The sequence below is a fragment of the Lygodium microphyllum genome, chromosome 2 (assembly GCF_053477565.2).
Source record: "Lygodium microphyllum isolate KBCC chromosome 2, Lygodium_microphyllum_v1.1.10, whole genome shotgun sequence".
NCBI lineage: Eukaryota > Viridiplantae > Streptophyta > Polypodiopsida > Schizaeales > Lygodiaceae > Lygodium > Lygodium microphyllum.
The window spans coordinates 55,304,400-55,328,175 of record NC_141136.1 but is presented as its reverse complement, the minus strand read 5'-3'; the positions used below and the strand labels follow the sequence as shown (position 1 = coordinate 55,328,175).

The 23,776-nt window shown below is 43.1% G+C and overlaps 1 protein-coding gene across 1 annotated transcript in view; it reads left to right on the top strand.

Moving 5' to 3' along the window:
• LOC148039758 (Cyclophilin-like peptidyl-prolyl cis-trans isomerase family protein) overlaps positions 1–23,776 on the top strand; it is a 109,192-nt gene that overhangs the window by 68,833 nt on the left and 16,583 nt on the right. Inside the window, exons 3-4 of the mRNA XM_087693655.1 lie at positions 16,296–16,355; positions 16,464–16,549. Of these exons, the coding sequence (XP_087549781.1) occupies positions 16,296–16,355; positions 16,464–16,549 (146 nt within the window). The remainder of the gene's footprint in view (positions 1–16,295; positions 16,356–16,463; positions 16,550–23,776) is intronic.

Here is a 23,776-nt window from a genome sequence, read left to right as displayed (position 1 = left end):
GTTCGGACGCCAGGTCTTCCCTTGGAGACCAACCACACAAATCCTCCTCCAAGGAAAGACAACGATCTCCTCATTCTACTACCTGGCTCTCGGATTAGGAGGTCAAGCCACTCTTGAGGGATCGCCAAGTCAATCTCCCTTCTTACTTCAGCTCCTCGTTGACAACCTGATGCCCGCTGCAACACCTCCTGATCCTCTATCTTGTACACTTCACATGCAATTTTTGACCTGAGTGTCACTGGCAAGCATGGACAAGATCAAAACCAAGAAAAGCCCCAAATTTTCGGGCTAGATTCGCACAGATTTCAGGACTGTGCCTCCAGTGCACGAACCCCTGTCATGAGAAGGAATTTCCAAAGAGATTTGAAAGGAAAATAAAGTTTTGATTTAAAAAAATGGCAGAATGACCGGGTGGGCAGGGGTCCGTTGACCCGTTGTTGGTTTCCCACGTGCGCTTGTCGCCCGATCGTCACTTGCACACTGGTGGGTCCCCGTCCGTTGGCCTGTGAGCCACGTGCTGGTTCCGCTGGCGCTTGGTCATTGCGTGACCTACCTTGGCGACTCGTCACTGCCCGATGCCACGTGCGTACTTGCCGCCTGGTCCCCTGTCATCCCTGCTATGAAGTTCTGCCACTTGGTCCCTTGACTGCCGCCTAGACTGTTCGCCTACCACTGCCCCGTTGAGTCGCGTGCATGCTTAGATGCAGGCCGCCTATCGCTTGTTGCTTGACACGTTGGTCGCCACGAACTCCAGTTGTCTGCTGGTCGTTAGCTCCGTCAGCTGATCTCGTTAGATCTCGAGAAGCATGCACTCTGTGCTCTGATACCAGTTGTTGGAGATCAATTGGGTGCAGTAGATGTTCGAGGAGTGAGCGTGCGTGAGAGTTTGATGGTTGGTGAGAGAGAGTCAGGGAGAGTGAAGTACGATAAGATTTGAGTGTACCGAAAAAATGTGTTGGTACACAAATAATAAAATGTATTTATACTTATGGCACATAAGGATGCATTCACATGTACAACTAAATAATGTGGGTGTACTATATTGGAAGGTTAAACAGGCCTTTATCCCAACACAGCCTCCCATCGAGCCCATTGGATGTGGGGGCGCTCGCGAATCTGTATCCTGTCTCAATCCTGACTTGGGGGTTCTAGATCATCTGTTGGCAGGTCTATCTTCTCTTGGCATCTTGGGGGCCTCTTAATTAAGGCCTTGTGGAGGCCTTGCCACACACGAAGTAGGCTGTGGAGGAAGGAAGATCTGGGTGGTGTGATTTGGGCAATCGTGAAGATCCATCTCAAGGATGGCCTCCAATCACCACCAAGCCTCGGTCTGCACTCCTAGAGACCCTTCTGCAAAAGGGCCTTCTAGGTCTGCACTCCTAGTGTGAGCACACAGACTACTAGCTTGCCCAAAAGGGCCAGGCTCTGGAACTCTGGGTATATGATCCCAAGCCCTCCCTTAGACCAATGCCGGATGATGGTGGTCCACGCTACGTTGACCCGAGAATCCGTGGAACCAACTGAGCCGGCCTAGAGAAAATTTTGGAATAGGCGGCGAGGCTGAACCACACAAGACGAGGAGAAGCACCAACACGAGGCAATGTACCAAACCGTCGCTAGGAGGACCTAGTTGACCACCAGGGCTTGGTTGGCTAAGGAAAGGCGGACAGTACTCCTGTAGATCAACTTCTGCCTGATAGAATCGAGAATCGGAAGAAATTGTTGGGCAAGAGTAATGTCGAGTCTCACCTGGAACCTTAGGTATTGGACGGTCTGTCCCTTGCACAGCCATTTGAATCCCAAGCGGACGACCCACTCCGTGCTAGAGTCCGGGTATGTAAGAAAACCAACTAACTTTCCCCAGTTGATTTTTGCTCCAGTTGCACTGCAAAACACCCCTAGAGCTAGTCTCACTCTCTTCAACATCAACTCATCATCCTCTATATAAAGTGCGCTATCATTTGCATACTCTGAATCTAGCAGTTCCGTCTCCTCTCTCATTGGAAGTCGAAGGCCACGTAGCTTGCTCACATGAGATTAGAGGAAGTAGGACATCGCCTCTACAAAGAGTAAGAATAGATATGAGACAAGAGGACAGCCGTGCTGGACGGATCTCTCCAGCCGAAACTCCTTCCTTCTCCTGCCACCGATGAGAACCCTCCTAGTGGCCGATCTGTAAAGTGTAGAAACCTCGCAGATCCATGCTTTGGGAAAGCCTATACTCACCATGGTGCCCTCTAAGAAGTCCCAGTCAACCCTGTCATAGGCCTTTTCAAAGCCTAGGAGTAGTACAACCAATCCGTGACCACTGTGTTGGGCCCACTTGGTCGCCTCGAAGAAGGTGAAAACATTGTTTAGGATGCGTCTATCTTGGACAAAACCTGTCTGTGTGTCATGAATGATATTTGGAAGCATGGGGCGAAGTCGCCTACCGATCATCTTGGCCAGTGCCTTATAGGCCACTCCTAACAAGGTGATCGGTCTCCATCGGGATAGCTCCAACCGGTCTCTTCCTTTGGGGAGGAGTTTGACCAGACTTGCCGATAGACTCCCTAACATCCGTTCTGAGCTGAAGATCTCATGAAAGGCTAGTAGTAGGGGGTCCTTCACCACCTCCCAGTAGATAGTGAAGAAGGCCTTTGAAAGACCATCCTTTCCCGGGCATTTCTGCCCATCCTGTGCATGGAAAGCCGCCACTACTTCCTTCTCTGTAAAGAGGTCTAGGAGGGAGCGTCCCATCTCCTCTGTGACGAGAAAAGGAATGGAGTCCCAGATCTTCTATCTACAACGCTGTCCCCTGGCTGAGACTGCCTCCTGTTGAAAAAGGTGTCTGTAGTAGTCAGTGGTAATCTCCATCATCTCATCTGGGCTAGAGCAAATCCTCCCATATTGATCATGGAGGCTACCAATTTGATCTCCTGAGGTGCGAGGCTGATGCACCAGAAAAAACTCCCTGTACATCGTGTCCCCCTTCTGCACCCAAAAGGCAATTGAGGTACGGAAGGAAAACTCCTAGCGCTTGTCCTCAAGACCGGCAAGGGCTTCCCGTGTGCATACCTCTTGGAGTAGTCTCTGCGTGGCTGCTAGGTCTCGCCGGAGTGCTCTCTCCTCCGAGGCGGTAAGCCTTGGGCCAATAGAGGTGCATATGCCTCCACTCCTTCTGTGGGCACCGATGGAGTACTCCTAGTAGGTTTGTGAGCTGCCTGGAAGTACCTTCCCTACCCGATGGGCCTAGGCGGGGTGAGCTTGTGCTCCTGCAGAAGTAAGATGTCGATCCGTTTGGCAAGGGCAGACTGCAACTCCTGCTGAACAATCAACTTCTTGGAACCACATGCCCTAGTGTAGTGGAGGCTATTTACATTCCAGGATGCTAGATGTAAACTCATAGGGAAGTGTGTGATTGAATGAATAGGCATCTATTCGGTGTGGAAACTGCTAATGAAGAAGAAGAGCTATGGGGCATGCGAATGTTCTTTGTTGCAAACCTGGAAGGTGAACTTCATTCCCCCGTGGTGAATCTCGGGCGGACCATAGGGCTAGAGGCAGTGGAAACTCTCCGCACTCCGCCACTCTTGAGTAGGACCACGGACCACTACGGAAGAACTCTTTTGGGAACATCTGCGCCTATCAAGGGAAAGTGTATCGGGCGGTTGGGTTAGATGAGCTAGTGGTTGTGTGTGGGGGGGGGGGGGGGAGACTAGGCTGTTGCTGAGGAGAAGATATAGGCGTATGAGGCTCATCACCCCATGTGGGAGGGGATCACATGTACTGGGTGAGGATCAGGGGGACTGATCGGTGGGGGAGATGGTGGGGAGGAGGCAGATCGAAGGATTGTGGGGTGATCGGAGATAGGAGGCGGATGTGGGGGGAGGGGGGAGGCGGGTGGCCCTGGAAGGGGGAGGCTGTGGGATAGGGTCCGGGGGGGGGGGGGGGATCCATCAGAAGCGGGTGGGTGTGGGGGATAGTGGAATCTTAGGTGGGGTAGCTTGTGATGCCTCTGTGGGTGGTGGAGGTGGAGGTATGTGATCCTACTAGGTGGGAGGAGTTGGGGGATGCTATGAGGTGCTCATCGCTCGCCCTCCTGCTCTGTAGGGCAAGGTTAGGCATGGAGATCGAGGTAGACAGACCTTACGCGTAGTGAGAGAGACAGAGAGAGTGCGAGTAAGCAGAGTAGAGAGTGAACACGTTTTTCGGTATGATGACAAGAGTACCACTTTAGGTTTTAGATAGATATATGTATGAAAGTACAATGTGCTAAGGGTGTGTTCACACCTGTGCACATATAAAAGGTACGATGGCCCTTTATTCCCAACAACCTCCCACCTAAAGGCAATGTGCCTTAAGAAGAGAAAAGAATCAGCTAAGTCTAAGTATGTACAAAGCTGAAATAAATATATCTATCCAACTCCCATCATCTGTCGGCAATGAGCAAACCGCTCTGCTGGAAGACCCTTCGTGAGAAGGTCTGCAGGATTATCATCTGTATGCACTTTGACAAGGTCAATGCTCTTGCTGTCAAGTACATCTCTAATGAAGTGGTACTTCACTTGTATGTGCTTTGTCTTTGCATGAAAGACAGGGTTCTGTGCTAGCATGATAGCACTCTGACTATCACAATGGAGAACAGGTAACTCTGTGATGCCAAGCTCTCCCACCAGACGTGAAAGCCATAAAGGCTCCTTGCATGCTTCAGTGGTGGCAGCTACATACTCTACCTCTGTAGTAGACAATGCAACACACTTTTGTAGCCTAAAGATTCAAGAGACTGCTCCTCTTGTGAAAGTAAACAGATACCCAGAAGTGGACTTCCTGCAGTCCGCATGACCAGCATAGTTTGCATCCGTAAAGCCAACAACAAATGCCTTCTGCTTTCCAAAGTGGATGCACAACTCCTTTGTGCCTTTGAGGTATCTCATAATACCTTTCAGTCCCTCCCAGTGCTTCTTGCCAGGGGTTGCCATGTATCTGCTAACTACTCCCACTGCAAAAGCAATGTCAGGACGTGTAGCAACCACAGCATACATCAAAATGCCAACAGCTGAAGCATATGGTATCTTGGCCATTTCAGTCTCCTCATCATCAGATATAGGACTGTCCTCTGCACCGAGTTTCACATATGGAGGCAATGGAATCCCAATTGTTTTCCCCCCCTCCATATTGAAACGTTGCAAAACTTTGGAGATATACTCCTGCTGAGATAGATAGAGTAAGCATTTAGATCTATCTCTGAGTATTTGCATGCCAAGAATGTGATTTGCATCATCTAGATCCTTCATGTCAAAGCTACCATGAAGACTTTGCTTCAATGAATCCAAGGCATGAGTATCCCTGCCAGCAATCAGCATGTCATCAACATACAAAACCAAGATAATCAAGCTGCCATCTGTTGCCTTCTTGGTGTACAAGCAGTGATCCACTTGACTTCTATGAAAGCCTTGGGACTGCATGAATGTATCAAACTTATGATACCCTTCTCTTGGTGCTTGTTTCAGCCCATACAAACTTCTTTTGAGTTTACGTACAATTTTTTCTTTCCCTTGTTCAACAAACCCTTCAGGCTGCTGCATATATATGTCTTCATGCAGATCACCATGTAATAACGCAATCTTTACATCCATCTGTATGAGCTCCATATCCTCAACTACAACCAAGCCCAAAATGGTTCTCAATGTAGTCATCTTGACTACAGGAGAGAAAATCTCATCAAAGTCAATTCCATGCTCCTACTTATACCCCTTTGCAACCAATCTTGCTTTGTACTTTGGTGAGGAACCAGAAGTGACCTTCATTTTGCAAACCCATTTTCATGGAAGGGTTTTTTGCCCTTCAGGCAACTGCACCAAGTCCCAAGTGCCATTTTTTTCAAGAGATTCCATCTCTGACAGCATGGCTTTATACCATTTCTTGCTGTCCTGTCTGTCCATTGCTTCCATGAAGCAAGACAGTTCACCAGAGTCTGTCAACATGACATACTCAGCCACATTAATTGCACCAGGAACAAATCTATGAGGTTGTCTAGTAGCCCTAGACGATCTCCTAACCCAATGGTCATTGTTTGCTGGTTGTTCCTGCAAATTTCCATTTTCAGCATGCTGTCCTGGCATTTCAGCCTGCAAATCAGCATTAACAGCTTGCTGTCCTAGCTGTTCCTGCACATGTAATGGTTCATTTTCATGGGCAATAGCTGGCTGATCATTTCCAGCATCATTTCCTGCATTTACAGGTTCATTTACAGCAGGTATTTGTTGCTGTACAGTGGGCACATTTTGCTGTCCAAAAGGTATTTCTTCCTGGAATACAACCCTATGGACCTCCACAGTCTTTTCGGGTTGTTTGTGCATGCGATCTTCTCGGAAGATAACGTCATTGTTGTGTACTATTTTCCTTTTCTTGGGATCCCACAATTTATACCCCATTTCACCCTGGTCACCATATCCTAGGAAAATGCATTTATAGGACTTTGGCTCAAGTTTGCTGCGTTTTTTTTTACGAATGTGCACAAAAGCCTTGTAGTCAAAAACTTTCAGATGAGCATATGAAGGTACCTTGCCCGACCACGCTTCTTGGGGAACCCCCCCCCCCCACCACAAAGACCTGTTTGGTGACCGATTAATCAAGTGAGCGGCTGTCATAACAGCCTCTGCCCAAAAACCATGGTGTAATGCAGCATGAGACAGTATCGTACGGACCTTATCTTGTGTGGTCCGATTCATACGCTCTGCAACTCCATTTTGGGGTGGATTATGAGGGGCAGTGTGCTCTCTCTTTATCCCTTTGCTGTCACAAAATGCCTGAAAGACTTTGGACACATATTCCCCACCATTGTCGGAGCGAAGACACTTAAGTGTCTTATCTGTCTGATTTTCAGCCACTGCCAAGAATTTTTTAAACTTGTCAAGCACATCATCCTTGCTACGAATAGGGTAAACCCATACTTTCCGTGTAGCATCATCGACAAAGGTGACAAAATATTTCTTCCCCCCTAAAGATAATTCTGGCATTTGACATACATCCGAATGTACTAACTCTAGAGGAGAAGATTTCAAAGAAAGAGACTTTTTGTGAGAAGTCTGTGCATGTTTGCCATAAATACAATGATCACAATGCTCAAAATCAGCATAACAAAGACAAGGCAAGTAACCCAAAGGAGAAAGCACTTTCATTCCTGTTTGACTCATGTGTCCCAACCGGCCATGCCACAAAGAAACACTTGGTTGCTCTGTCACGGCAACAACATGGTCACGCATACTAGATACATGAAGTGGATACAACATATCACTCTTGCAACCTCTGGCAATAACCCTAGATCCCTTACAGATCTTCCATTTTCCATCATCATCTAGCTGCCCTGTGCTAATCAAGCTCTTCTTGAGCTGAGATACATGCCGTACATGTTGAAGTGTAAAGACAGAGCCATGCTGAAACTGTAATTGCACACTGCCAATACCTGCAATCTCACATGCATAGTTGTCCCAAGATGGACAACACCATGTCGACCCCCTGTATATGTGGAAAACCACTCAAGATGAGGGGTGACATGAAAGGAAGCACCTAAATTAAGAATCCAGGTATGCATGTCATCATCTATATTTGCAAGTAGAGTATGTGCACCAAAATGTGAAGAGACAAAGAGTATATCACTCCCACTGTCATTGTCATGAGTGACTACATTCACCTCTTCAATTTTTACACTGCTTTTCTTAGGCTGACTGTCCTTCTTCTCTTCCTTGCAGTTATCTGTCTTCTTGCCTTTTTCTTTCTTTTTCTTCCATTTGTAGTAGTCACGTTTAAAGTGACCCTTCTTGCCACAATAATGGCATTCGACATCTTTTCCATGTGATTTACTGCGTCCCTTGCCATCATATTTGCGCTTTTGCTATGATCTGCCCCTAGTATGCAAAGCACTGGAAGACTTACTGGATGCATTGTTCTCCCTATTCATCTCTTCCATAAGTAGAACACTCTCTACATCAACATACAAAAGGATCACATTAGAATTGCTCATAGCAGTCCTAAATGTATCCCAACTCTCTGGTAGAGTGCAAAACAAGAAAGTAGCCTTAAATTCCTCATCAATCATGAACTTCAAGGCAACTAGCTGGCTGAAAATGGAGTTAAACTCACTCAAGTGAGTAGACATTGTTGTACCTTCTTTCATACGCAAGTCCATAAGTTTTTTCAGCCAATACACTTTGCTTGCAGCACTCATTTGTGCATACAGTTCTTCCAATCTAGTCCATATAGCATATGCAGAATCCAAACCTTCAATGTTGAACAGCAAGGCATCGGAAATCGATAGCTCTATGGTTGAGCGTGCAAGCTCATTCAACTCATCCCAATCATCCTGATCCATTTCCACGGGCTTTGCCCCTTTAGTTTTAATCGGCTTTGCCTGCTTCTTTTGTAATAGGATATTGTAGTACTGTTTTTGCCACATTGCAAAATTATGTGCTCCTTCAAGCTTCTTTATATGCATCAAATTACTACTGTCATTGCTGCCAGCCATGGTTTTCAGCCCAAATGTGACCAAAAAACCAGTAAATGCAGGCCCAAACTGTCACCCGAGTGACCAAGGTACAAACAAGTACCAATCAGCAATAAATGACCATGCAGAAGTATAGATTTCAGATCTGTAATTAAATTTTCAGAAGCGCCAAAACAAGTGCTACAGCATTATCCAACTGATTACAGCTGTTCCAAGGGCATGTGCATCACGTTACATGAGAAAACCCAAAATTTCAGCTGCAATTTCTGTTGTACATGTACCCACGGGCATAAAATTTGACACCAATGGTCAAAAGCCCGAAAATTTTGTGCTTAAAAGCGTCAAACGCACATCTGCATTTCCTCTGTCATGCATAGGACTGTCCAATTTTGCCAAAATAAAGCAATTTCAGCAAAACCGCCAAATTTCACCAAGTGTTGATGTCCAAATTGCACGGAATTCAACTTGCATATACATGAAATGACCAAATGTTGCACAAATTTTGACCAAATCACTGAAGCCCCAAATTGCACGGGGTCCAATGTGCCTCAATGTCAAGAAATTGGGTAAATTTCAGCCCAATTTGTGCATGTACATTAAAAGCCCCAAATGTCGGAGACAAAATGTTACAAATTCCTGCAATTTCTGAGACAAATATCATTGTTGCATCTTGCTCGCATGAAATCTGGACAAATCCCCAAATTTTCCAAGTCCTGTGCGCACTAATTTTAGTGAAATTGAAAGAATTTCACTAAAATGTGAAAAGCCTCAATATTCCGGGGCAAATGTGCATCGACTTTGCAATTTCTGAGTCAGATTGTCCAATTCTGTGTTGAGATCCCCAGATTCGAGAAAAGCCCCAAATTTCTGAGCTGATTTTGCACAGATCTAAGATCTTGTGCTTATGCAGCTTGGAGACGAGGAGAGGTTGTGTGGTAGGTGGGGGGGGCGATGGCGAGAAGGGGCAGATGTGGTGATTTCTAGCGGTGGAGGGGGGGTGTTGAACGCCACGGGATGGCACGTGCAAGATGGGAACAGTGCGGGGGGGGCCTTCAGGAAAGGACCGACCGCAAGGCGAGGGAGGTGGGGGACAGCACGAGGGCCCGATAGCAGGGGGATTACTTGGCGGGAGGGGGAGGTGGAGCGCGCCAGAGTGGTGACAGGGCGGAAGGAATGGGGGGGAAAGCGAGGGTGCGATGGTGGATGTTGTAGCGCGACGGATAGGGAGCTACAATGCACAAGTGCTCAGTGATTGTGTATCCCTCTCAGCTTATGCAGGTCTAGAACTAGCTATGAAGGTTGAGAGGATAACATGAAGAATGAATCTTTTTGTACACTCAATTGAGATAGGATTAAGGGAAGCCTAATGGATTAGAGATGGCTCTGATACCATGTTGAAATATTAGAGTTGCAACATGAAAGAGTGTACACAAGAGGGAAAAGAGAGCTCAAGTACAAGAAAAAGATATTGCTTATTAAGTTGCTTCAAAGTGCAACTAATATACTCTCTCATCTACCGAGAGTGACCTTTAGCTATGTTTATATAGTCTTTAAGTGAGCTAGGGTTAGGGTTTCCCATGTCCTCTAGTCCATTCACACCTTACCTTCCCTCACGCACCCTTGCTTATATAGGGTTCTTATGCTATACTTCTAGCAACTAATGCTTAGGACACTAGGGGCAACAATTGCACTTAATGATAGTTTAAATGCCTAGGGTGCCCAGATCATGGATCAAAGGGCATCAATGCATAGCCCATGAGATGGTTTACAAACTCCTTTCCATGAAATGGGCATACTAATTTAGGAACAATAACTAAATTCTAGAAAGAGTGATATATGTGGTCATGGTTGCACATGTTTATCCTAATGGATATAGCAACCTACGAATAGTTTGAAATAACTGAATAGTTCGAAAGTTTGATGGAGAAATAGCCTTCATAAGAAGATATGTCAAATTGTCTTCTAAATAACTATCCCAATTACAATCCATAGATCAATGTATAAGTGTGTTGGGTATGGAGCTCGCGCATATATATATATATATATATATATATAAACTCTTGCAAGTACATACAAACTGAAGGATAGATTGATAGTAAGATGAAAGTATAAGTGATAGGGTATGAATATATAGGTTGAGGTATCCACCTACAACTTTGATTGCTATTTAATGCTAAGTGTTGTAAAAGGTGTTTACACCTAAATACACTTTTACACATAATAATGTGTGCTCACACACAAGGATAAATAAGCCAACAAACCTCCCTTCAGATTATGGGTGATTGAACCTGTGACAGGAAATATATGAAAGGAAAGAGGGAAGAACTTACCTCAAAGAGGTAGTGTCTAATCTCGTACAGTGATTCTAGAAAAGGAGATATATATAAGTAAGAGAGATGTGCAATGTGAGGATGACATGGTCTCCTAAGAAGCTCAGGGACCCGAAGTAAGACATGGTTTCAAGATGTGTGTGTATGGTTTAGAGGTTGATCAGAAGTTAGCATGGCTTAGAGGCACTAGCAACATGACCAAAGGTCAAATACATGGGTATAGCTTTTGAGATCAACTCAAAGGTCACTCGGAAAGTGGTTATGATTCCCCTTGAAATATAGCTACTTTGTGAATCAGAATGAAAAAAAATAAAAAGAGATACAACTCATTTTGGATTAAAATTCGGGCAAAGGATCCCACATAATTATTTAATATGTGACGAAAAATCTTAGCATACGTATGAGCATGGCCAATATCTAATTTCAACCACATTTTTATATTTTAATTTTTAATTTTTATGATTTTTAAAATGGTAAAATTCTAATTAAATTTTATCAAGATAAAAATCCCCCCTTGATGTTGATGTTGAGGATATCGTGATTTATGTCGATTGCTTGCTACGGCGTTAGCAAGCACTAAACGCCTCGTGGATGATTTTTAAACCAATGCGACAAGTGCATGCTCAGGTGGTCTTCAACATGTTGTCTAAGGCCTCAATTTAGTGGTAGAGGGCTCCAAGATAAAAAGACCCAAATATTGGTCATGAAATTTTGGGAGATCTCAATGGGAATCGAAAAACCCCAATTTTCATGTGAATAGTCCCTAATTAAAGTTTTAGACTGAAATAATTAACATTTAATGTAAACCTTATCTTTGCACATGAGTATGGTGGATGATGGGTAGAGTGAGATGATACCTTGATGATGTGGCTGTGCTTGTGATGGGGACAGGTCTGATGGGCTGCATGTAGGGGGATGTATGTGTCTATTGAGGAGGGTGAGGTGAATTCAAATGTGTGCATAGTAGGGTTGGAAGGAGCTAGGTGTCCAGGCAACACAGTCACCAACCAACATGTGACTTGTGTCAGTCATGGGTAGGGATGGACAATCACCACGTAGCACATCTAGAGTTGAAGCTTTTGGGAGGCATGCAGACAAGACCTTAGACAAGCGGGACAGTTAGCGTAGGTGGCAACATAAGCATTTTCTTTTTGTTTTTCTTCTTCAAGTCTGGGCAGACTTCTCCTTCTTCTTCTTGTTCTTCTTCAGTTGTTGTTGCTGCTGCATTATGAATAAGAAGTCATGGGGTGTGCACACATGCTGCTACTTCTTTGGGACAAATTAGATGGATTGTTGTGATACCACTATTGGGTATGGAGTTCGCATGTGTCTAGTAGGCTATGGTAGACGGAACTCCACACACACACACACACACAGAGAGAGAGAGAGAGAGAGAGAGAGAGAGAGAGAGAGAGAGAGAGAGAGAGAGAGAGAGAGAGATTGAAAGATAGATTTATAGTGATAGGGCTTGAATATATAGGATGAGGTATCCACCTACACCTTTGACCCTTGTTTAATGGTGAGTGGTGTAAAAGGTGTTCACACCTAAACATGCACTTTTACACACAATAATGTGTGTTCACACACGAGGATAAATAAAGCTAACAAAGGGAAGAAATAGTCTTGAGGAAAAGACTTAAATCCTTGGTGTCCTTGAGGTGGCCAGTACCAATGCCTTTAATTGCATAAGAGGCATTGTTTGCACATGACTTTACCCCCCTTAGGTATATAAGAAATAGATTAGAATAATTTTCGACAAGAAGTGATGTGCTTAGAACCTAAGCACCACTATCGAAACACCAAGTAGAAGCTGCATTAGTGATGTAAGAACAAGCATCATGTAGAGAAGGATTATAATGACATTTGATGAAAAAATTATATTCCTTGTGCTACGCGAGATTGACTTTCTTGTTGGTGACAATGAGATCGGACTTCTTTTTCTAATCCAATGCAATGTGCTTACGGCATTTAGTGATGTCATGCCATAATTTCCAAGTGAAGAGAGAAAATAAATGCCCCAATAATAATAAATCACTGATAGAAGAGATGCTGCCGACCTCAATGAAGTCAAATAATATGAAGAACAATAAATTTTTATTGTTATTTTCCTGTTGAGGAGAGGAAAATATGCAAAAGAAAAATTTCAGAAGTAAAATATTACCCAATAAAGGTGGGAATCAGCAATATGCTGAAATCAGAGATTAATGGCTGAAAGTGCTTCAATATGGCGAACAACAGCAGAATATGATGAAAATTTGCCCAATAAATCGCCAAGATAAGATAAATTGTCTTCAATGTTGGGGGAAAAAAGGGCCAACAGCCAAATAATATTATTTTTGAGCATGTCAAGGCCAAAGAAAATGAATTAGGCAAAAGCCCCAAATTTCGAGTGCTTCGGAGGTGGAATTGGGCAGAAGCTCCAAATTTGACCTGAAAATTGAAGAGAATTTGAAGAAATTGGATAAAATTATTGCCCAACTAATGTTGAATGATGCACCTCAAGGTGAATTGCGCCTCGATTTTGAAGAAATTTGATGAATTACAAAAAGACTCAAAATTATCGAAGAAATTGGGGTGAAATTGAGCTTGAATGCCAAAAAGCCTCAAATTTATCTAGAAATTGGACGTTTTTTGTGAAATGTTTACTTGAAAGATGCCAAACCTTGCGCAAGTACTGAATTGAGCCTCAATGTCGATGAAGAATTTCAAATTCTTGAAAAGTTCTAAATTTTTTGGTGAAGTTTGGGTAAAATTGGACCATTTTGGTGAAAGGCCCCAGATTTTTAATGAATGATGAAAACCACAAAGTTTAAGCATGAATTAGGGATGAATTGAGAGAATTTGAAAGAAGCCCCTAATTTGGGCAAGTTTTTTCTTGGAAAGGGCAGCATGTGTGAATAGGTGCTTTGGTCGAATATAAAAGAAATAAATTGAATTTTTTATAAATCAATTCTGAAAACTGTCGAGCGCTTGATGTGAATTGTCGTTTGTGATGAAGACTAGGCATTGGGCGGCACAATTGGTGACGTGGACTCGATTGGTTGAAGGCAGTAACTTGTTAGTTACTATGTGGCATTGAATAGTATAGCCATTGAAGAGGTGTTGTGTCCAAATTGGTGTGATGAGTGTGGCTTCAGGTGCAGGTTTGTGGTAGAAGTGATGTAGTGACCAAGTGCTAGTGGTGGCAGGAAGGTGAGAGACTCATTCAGTCTGTTGGGTTGTTAGGAGTAGTTCAGCACATTGTAATGGGGGTGGCACAACGTGGCATTCTATCAAAGCATGAAGGTAGCAACAAATAGGCACAAAGGCAACAATGGAGGGGGGTAGACTTGTAATCCACAAGTGGCGATTGTGCTTGCAAGTAGGCAATTGACAAGGACGTTTGATGACAAGCAACACTTGATGTATCATGCAAAGATCAAGTGGTGGTGACAATGGTCGAAACAATGGCATCCAACCATCTATCACCACTCATCGAAGTTGTTAGAGGTTGGCGTGATGGCAATGGCTTTGGGTGGCAGTCGATTGAAGTGTGGTGCTCAATGGCAATGGTTGCATGGAAAATGATCATGAGCAATGGCGAGAGCGATGAAGGTAACCTCATTATGATACCACTATTGGCCCAGGTGTGAAGTAATTGCGCGATCAATTGATAGAGAATGAATTAATTGATGCACAATAACTCAATCACAAGATGAAAGACAATGCATTAATAAGTGAGAGAGAATTCAACGTAGAAGGCGATCAAAATGAATAATGCCACACTTGTGTGCTAATGAGGCAAAAAGTGTCTTTGTATAATAAAATAAAACCCTAATGACTCAAGTGCCATAGGAACCCTAAGTGAAATCCTAATCCTAGTGGCACTAAGTGCCTAGGACACTAGCTAGTGTTACTTAGTGACTAGGACACTAGGGGCAACAACTGCATTTAATGACAGTTTAAATGCCTAGGGAGCTCGGATCATGGATCAAAGGGCATCAATATGTAGCCCATGAGATGGTCTACACCTCAAACTCTGGTGTCTCAAAGGAATGAGGTAGAGAGTATGAGTGGGAAAGTCTTTGGAGATGCCAGCCAGCAGCAAATGCAGTTCAGGAGAGGATGGATTGATGTCCGAGTCCTGATTGAGCAGTTGGGGGCAGAGTTAGCAAAACATTGATCAGATAATGATGTGGCAGTTCTGGCTGAGTCATGGCAGCGCTGGTACAGCACAGGCAGGGATCGCGGATTATGTTGGCAGCTGGCAACAAAAAGGAGAGGATAAATGCAGGCTGGAACATGATCTGTAGTAGTAAATGCAGCTGTTCTGGTGATGACAGCCGGCTGGAAACAGTCGCCAGTAGCAGCAAGGGGTTGGACAGCAAGTGCTTAATGATGGACATAGTGGGCAACAACTCGAACTGAGATATCCTCCGCAAACGGGGTGTGGACAGCAGAGAGATGGCACCAACAAACTGGAAAAACGAGATTAGGCGGAGTCAGGAGTGGTGGGCAGCTTGTTTATTTATAGATGGATGGATCCTCCCAAATTAGGGTTTGTTTTTAATTTAAGTTTGGTAATTTTGAGTTTTGGGGCTGTTATTAAGAGCTTTTTAAGTTTAGAATGCATTTAGGATTTTTAGCTCAACAATCAATGGCTGTGTGCATCACCAATGCATGGAAAATGCAGCAATAGCTTTCCTCTTTGTGCTTGAACAATGGTTGGAACTACCCTCAACTAGCCCCCGCAGCCCTCTTTCAGCCTTGCATGGATAAGTTTGCCACTTGGCAGCTTTCTAAATGCAATTCCCAGCTTTGAATTAATTGATTGATAGAATTTAATTTTGGAAAATTAGTCATCCTTGCCCAAGGAATGGCTAGTGCACATTCACATTTAGGGTGCTAGCCTTCGTGGAACATTTAATTGTTCCAAACATTAATTGGCCTAGGACTAGCATTAATTAATTAATTAATGCCTAGTCCCCAATGTCACCACTAGATATTTTAGTGTCCCAATTAATGGCCTAGACCCAAAAGTGACACCATGCACCTAATGTACTTGTCCACCATAACTTTATAAAACTTTTGTCAATGTTTTCCCTTGCTCACTTGAGGTTCTTAGGCCATCATCACGACTTAATTGACTTGTACTTTACATTTGCACAACCTAATAATGCCAAAGCTAAGCATTCAGAATACATGTCTCCATGACATTTATTCTCTTTGCTAGGAAAACCTTTTGGACTAGATGGTTACAGTTTGGGGCTTCGAAATCAAGGGGAATCAGGACACATGGTGGAGTATGAAGATTTGCACCAAACAAACTTGATGCATTTATGATGTTAACACCTGAAGATAATTTAGTTAAACAATAATTGCTGTTCATGACCTGCTGTATTGTGAAAAAAAATTCCTTTTTCAGCTCTTGAAATAGGAAAGGTGGTTTGAGATGGCATAGAACTGGTCAATCCTAATAAATAGTAAATTATTTTCTGTAGGATAGAGAGAGCTTTGGACTTGGAAGAGGACATAAACTTCACAAGGCTCCTCGCTATGCGGTAAGATAAGTATTATATATTTTTTCATGCTTTATGTTTTATGGGCAGATCTGTACAGTTTTTTATGCATAGAGCCATGTCTTAAACCAAAAATTTAATTATATGTAGGTTCTGAACACCACAAAGGGGCTTATAACTGTGCAACTGTCTATACAAGGTGCCTTGAGAACTGTGGAACAGTTTGCAAAGTACAGGTAGTTTTTTTAGTTAAGCAGACCAGACTTTTGAGTTGCGAGAAACATAATGGTTAACCACAATCTGGGTATGTCCTGATGTGCTAATCCTTAAAGATGAAAGGGTTTGAAGATGTAAATCTAACATGATGTTTTCTAAATGCAAGGAAAAAAGTGGTTAATTGTAAGCTTTGGAAGAAGTAACATGCTTTGCCACTATGTTTTATTGCTTATCACTAATATGTGTTACATATAGAGATTGGACAAATATTTACATAATAATTTAGGCTGATCATCTTAGAGCAAACAGGGTTCTATTTATTATACAGAAATTACTCCAAGGTATAGAATACATGATGGTTTGGGTGGCAAGTGGCCACTTATGATCCTTAGCCTATGAACAGTCCACTCTGTTTTAGTTTTGTGTGGATGAGCTCATTGATACATGGTTTCTTTATTCATTCTCTATGATCATGCATGGTTGACATGATATTTGGTTGGTTCTCTGCCTTGTCTTCTTGAAGGTCAAAATGAGTTTGTATGGTTGACCCAAAATCAGTTTGTACATGACATTATTACTCCTATAAACTCTAGGATGATGCACTGTAATGTGTAGGCTAGATATTTCCTTTCTGCACTACAGTAAGGCAATTAGATTTCGTGCCTTGTCTGGGTTCAAATCATTGGTGTGCCAAGTATTAATGACATAGAAATGCACCCTTAAGGCTGTGAGGGTATGCTTTTATAATAGGGTGATGTGAAGAGGTGCTTATGGATGCTTGTCTCTCTTGACACCCCCTTTGTCAATCATTTTGATTGCAAGTGATGATCGTGGTAGAAGAATAATGGAAGCTGTCTTAGATCCCTAAAAGTCTTTTCTATTTTGTGTGATTATGTGCTCCCAAGTGCAAGCATCACACTACACGAATAACATTGGGCATTACCCAAAATTAGCAAATTCTAACATCCCCTTGTAGTGCCAATGTGATAAAGTACAAAGGATGATCAATCACCAAAGGATAATAAGTTCAAGGACTTTGGAAAAGCCTCAAACTTCTCAAGTGGTAATGCTTGGTGAACATGCCAGCAACTTTTTTTTGTGTGGGAACATACATCAAGTTGATCTCCTTGCACAGCATCTCTCTCTGACATGATGGTAATGTAACCTCAATGTGTTTTGTGGAATCATGAAACATAAGATTCCATGGCATTGCAGTAACACTTTGACTATCAAAAAGAATAGGTATAGAACTCTCGAATGATAAATATAAAGCAGCCAACGATCTATGCATGTGATTGAGTACCTTGTAAATATCTAAAGGTTTGCTTAACAACTTGCCAATGTACAGTCCATGGGCTATTTATAAACCTACTCACATGAGATACTACATTCTGAATGTCAAGTCATGTGTTGCAAAGATAAATAACACAACCAATAGATTGGTTGTAAATTACAACATTAGACATCTCTTTAACATAATGCATAGATAGCTTTAGGCTTGGTTTCATAGGTGTGTGCCTATGTAAAAACTTGTCCATATATTGTGATTGTGACATGATGATGCCATATTGATTTTGGGTGAATTGAATCCCCAAATAGTGGTGTAAACAATCCATATTTGACATAGCGAATGCACGTTTCAATTCATTTTTGAAATTTGCAATTTTATATTGTTTAGGTTCAATGAGGAGCATATCATCCATATAAAGAATAATAACCAGTAAGTCTCCCCTTCATTCTGTTGGACTATTTTTGAACCTTTGCTGGCCAAATAAGCATCAATTTCAAAGTACCATGCACGAGAAGCTTGTTTGAGACCATCAAGAGCCTCATGTAACTTTCAGACCGTGTGCTCTTTCCCCTTCACCACAAATCTGGAGGTTTTGAAACATAAACATCCTCATGTAGATTTCCATTCAAAAATGTTATCTTTATGTCCAATTGATGTATTTTCCATCCATAATTTGCAGCCATAGTAATGACACATCTCGCTGTACTCATACAAGATGTAGAAGGAAAGGTTTTCTCATAATCTATGCCCTTTTTTTGTTCATAGCCTTTTGCTACTAAATGTGCGTTCTACCTATCAATAATGCCATTTACCTTACTTTTGAGTTAAAAAGCCCATTTTGTGCCAAAAGCCTTTTTACTAATTGACAAAGCATCATGAGATTGTTTGTCATACATATCCAAAAAAAAGAGACCCTTATATAGGGTGCGGAATAACTTGAGGGTATAATCCATCTCTTTGTCTTTGACAATGTATTTGTCATTTTCAAAGATGACTTGAAAGCCATACTTATTGAAAGCAGATATAGTGTCAAAAGATTCTTTATGATGCATGGCACAAAGAAAACATTGAGAAGCATGAAATTTGAACCATCTGTACCAGTGATTAAGGGTGAACCAATGCCACATCTATTATAATTGCTACTATTCGCACATGTAACACACTTCCTTGCAAGTGTTGAATGCAAAGATGTAAAGAGACACTTCCTGAAAGTGATATGCTTGGACAGCCCATTGTCAAAATGCCTCGTATGTTGCGTTTCAACAATATTAAATGCTGAATTAGCCATCTGAGAATGAAAATTGCATGTTTAAAATACATTATCCTCCTCCACAAAATTGGTTATAGCATCACCATCAAAAGATTTGCTGGCTGATGTCTCTTGGTCAATCAAACTAGAGTATTTTTTGTTTTCTTTGGCCAATTGCTTCTTGCATTAGTCAATATAATGATCTGGCCTTTTGCAATAATGACATTTCCTCTTTCTCTTTGAAAAAATTTTCATATTCTGCTTACTTTTTCCTTGCCCTTGTACTTTGAGAGCATGGCTATATCATTTGAATGCATTGCAACATTCTTTTGAGTTTGTTCGTCTTGTAACAAGAGGCCTTTCAATTCCACAAATGCAAGGCGAGCTGTTGCCCCCTCTCAAAGACAACATCAATGAGGTGTGGAATCCAAGATATGACTCAGGAAGTGAGTTTAGTGTAATATTCTCAATTTTTGCATCTTGAATGACCTCATCGACATTCAGTAGTAGCTGTTCGTGCAAATCTTGTATATGTGTGAGGTGATCAGTCATATTGTCAGCCTCATCCATATTTGCATTAGGTAGCTCTCTTTGGAGATAAGATATCCTAGCTTCATTATGCGTTGCAACCATATGTTCTAGCACCTTCCAAGTTGCTTTTGAGTTCTTACGAGGCCAAATATGTGGAATAATATGTCTCTTTACTAACAAGACAATCAAAGATTAGGCATGTGCATTCTTCAAGTCCCACCTCTACTGATCATTTGTAGGAGGAGGAGGGGGTGCAGCAGTAAGCAACGTGTCCTCTAGCATTATGTTGATGTGTTTGAGGTGCAAGACCTCTTGGTCGTTGCAAATCACTAGTGGTAGTCCCACAAATCCTTCACCACAAGAAGATTACGCACCATAAAGCTCCAAAGAGGGTAGTTGGTGCTATCTAGCTTGTCTCTTGAGTGAGGACACCTAGGATACTACTTTGGTCATCATGCCCTTGACATGCCATGTTGCTTGTGATACACAAAAATCTGCAGCCAAATGCCTCACGTTGAAGTATAAAATGTACTCTACTGAGTACCAAAATTCCCCACACAAGATTGGATTGAGAGTACCAAACTATCAAACTATTAGAAATCTTGACAAACGTGCCCAAAATTGCACAAATTAGCACTCAGCCTGCAATCTACAATGATACAATGCTGTGTGCACAAATTAGCACTCAGCCTGCAATCTACAATGATACAATACTCGCCTTGAGATGTGTGCCCAAAAAGACAATGTACAACAATTCAATGCTGAAACTTTCCAATTTTTATAAAAGATCCCCAAAATTCACTGCCAAATTTGACATACACAACATGATAATGCTGTTGTAACATCTGTTCCTTGTCTTGGAAGTGTGTTGGGCCAAAAGACCCAAATTTCTTCTTAAAATTTTTAAGAAAATGAAGAAATTATCCCTTACAATCTGAAATCTTGTCAAAATTTGCCTCGGGACGCTTGCTGACAGTAACCAGTTGTTATGCGCCTCATGATGCGTGCGAGAGCTAAAAAACTGAAAAGCCCCTCATTTTGTGCACGAATCTTACGGGACTTCTTCAGTGGCAGCTTGGTCATATTCAGCATGCTGATATCTTGGTCAAAGATGATTTAGTTTCTTGGCATCGGGCGACCTCTTCAGTGACCTTGCCTTGGCTTCTATACTTCCTTTGTGACATGATATAATATAACAATTCATTATGAGAGAGAGAGAGAGAGAGAGAGAGAGAGAGAGAGTATATTAACGTCTCTAAAAGGCCAATGTGGCCTATGAGACCAAAACAGTACATACAATGATGATGGTGTGTTTCTCATCTAGAACGAGAAGAAAGATGAAGAACATGCCTATAAGACTGAAAAGGAAATGAAATGAAATGAAATAGTGTCCCATAAAGGGAAACATGTCAGTGATCTGAAAGTGAGAGTAGAGAAAGGAAAACTCTCCATCAATGATATGTCTGTTCTCTAGGGAAGTGTATCTCTGCATAGCTAAGGCGTCTTGGCATCTGTCTCCTGTGGCGCTCAATGATGGCTTTAATTTGTCTGTGGTGTGGATGTCTAGGCCTTCGTCCGGGTGGACGTGGGCGCCTAGACCGGCTAAGTGCCACTGCTCTATCCAAAGGGACACCTACAGAAGATGAGGTCCAATGATGATGTATTCCTGTAGGCTGTGTGGCAGTAGTAGTGGTATCTGCCATACTCTGTCGTGTATCCATGAAAAAGTCAGTGACTGCTCTCTGTCTATGTGAGCCGAGCTGTGGGGGCCTCCTACTCCGTAGAATTGTTGCTCTGCGCCTCTGGAGCTCCAAGAGGAAAAATCCCAAGCATCTCTGATCCTCATACTGCATGATCCGTCTCAGGGGTCCAAAACCCTCTCGAAACAGACAGTGGTATCTACCTCGTATGTCGTAATATACAGTGCATCGGCAGATGTAGTGTTCCTCTGTCTCTGGCTCTCTGTCGCATAGTGGGCATATGCATTCTTCTGTCTGTATACCCTCCCATTTGCCTGTCTCAATCCTCAGGTAGTGGGATGAGGTGCGGATCTGACCAATAGCTGTGCGTAGTCCATGAGGCAGCTGTGTGTCCATGTAATTGGGTCGGGTGATGAAACCATCCTCAGATACCTGGAGGAAGTGGGTCTGGTAGTGTGCCATCCTCGTGCCATGGGGCGAGGGGGGTCGGATCCAGGTCTTCTCCGTATCTAACTTCAGTATGTCTGCTCTGATCACATGGTTTAGCTCTGATCGGCTTAGGTCAAGTGTAGGGCAATCCAGGCTATAGTCAAAGGGGGGTAGTCTGTCAATCTGCAGACCATGTAGACGCATCCATGTGCTCATCTGAGCATACCAACAGTGTCTGTCACCGTCTGCTGCTAGTTGTCTAGAAGAGGCCAGGGCTAGCCGTGGGTATCTATCTTGGGGGAGCTCCCATAGTCTATGTATGAAAGTCACTGCCTGAACCAAGGCCTCAGCCACCATGGGTGATGCCCCCAACTCAGCTCTGATAATCTCATGTGGGGTCGAGCTCTTCGCTCGTATCATGCGTGAGATCATCATGACCAGTGGTCTTTCCATATGCTCCCATCCATCATAGTATTCCTTCTCTGGTCCATCCTGGTCTCCCAAAGGCTGTCTCCTCGTGTGAAACAGACTCGGACCCCAAATAGCTGCCCCATATAGGAGTGTGGGTGTAACCAAGGTGTCAAAAAGCCACAGTTTGGTGCGCGGCTCATGAAATTGTATGTGAGCACATTGCCTCTCCAATGCCCCTAAGGCTGCATATGCTTTTGCCAAACGAGCCTCTGATGTCTCTCTCCAAGAGAACTGTGGTCCCTTCAATGTGACCCCCAAATAAACATACTGCCTAACCATCTCCACTGGCTCTCCGTCAAAAGTAAACTGGTGCTTAGCTCTTGTCACCCAAGCAGCTGAAGTGTTAAATACCATAACTTTAGTTTTCCCAAGGTTCACCTTAAGATCTCCATCTCTGCAAAAAGCTGATAATGCATCCAAGTGTCTATTTAGTCCCTCAGGTGAGTCAGATATAAGTACAATATCATCGGCATAAAGCAGTAATGGTATCAGCACTCCAGCTAGGCTGGCTCCGGCCCCACCTGTCCTATCCACATATTCTGAAATTTCATCTATATACAGCCCAAAAAGTGTCGGTGAAAGTGGACAGCCTTGTTTCACCCCAATGGTGCTATTGACTGTATCTGAGATGCCCTCAGGTGTTCGTACTCTGCCTGTCACTGTCTCATATAGGGCATAGATACTCCACTGTATCTCTACGGGCACATCAATGTTTTGCATTCTTTTCATGAGTCTAGCACGTGGCACTGTGTCAAAGGCCTTGCGAAAGTCCACAAAACAGCAATAGATCTTTTTCTTGAATGCCTTGCCTTCTTCAATGATTGCCCTCAACGTAAAGATATGGTCTAGAGTTGTATGTCCCCTCCTGAAGCCAGCCTGGCCTTTTGACCTCAGGCCATGCATCTCGGCCCATTCACTCAACGCTTGTTCCACGATAGAGCCATATATCTTGGCCAACATGTGTCCAATCATGATAGTTCGGTAGTTACTAGGTAGCGCGGGGTCTCCACTCTTAAAGAGCGGCACAATAATATGGTCTGACCAACAGGTTGGAAATCCCTCACAAACTGCCCTATTAAAGATGTGAGCCAGCGTTGGTGCCAGAATATCACAGGCATGCGTGAAGTGTTCAGCCACTAAACCCTCATGGTCTTGGGCTCTGAAATCTTACAATCTGAAATCTTGTCAAAATTTGCCAGAGAGAGAGAGAGAGAGAATTATCCCTTACAATCTGAAATCTTGTCAAAATTTGCCTCGGGACGCTTGCTGACAGTAACCAGTTGTTATGCGCCTCATGATGCGTGCGAGAGCTAAAAAACTGAAAAGCCCCTCATTTTGTGCACGAATCTTACGGGACTTCTTCAGTGGCAGCTTGGTCATATTCAGCATGCTGATATCTTGGTCAAAGATGATTTAGTTTCTTGGCATCGGGCGACCTCTTCAGTGACCTTGCCTTGGCTTCTATACTTCCTTTGTGACATGATATAATATAACAATTCATTATGAGAGAGAGAGAGAGAGAGAGAGAGAGAGAGAGAGAGAGAGAGAGAGAGAGAGAGAGAGAGAGAGAGAGAGA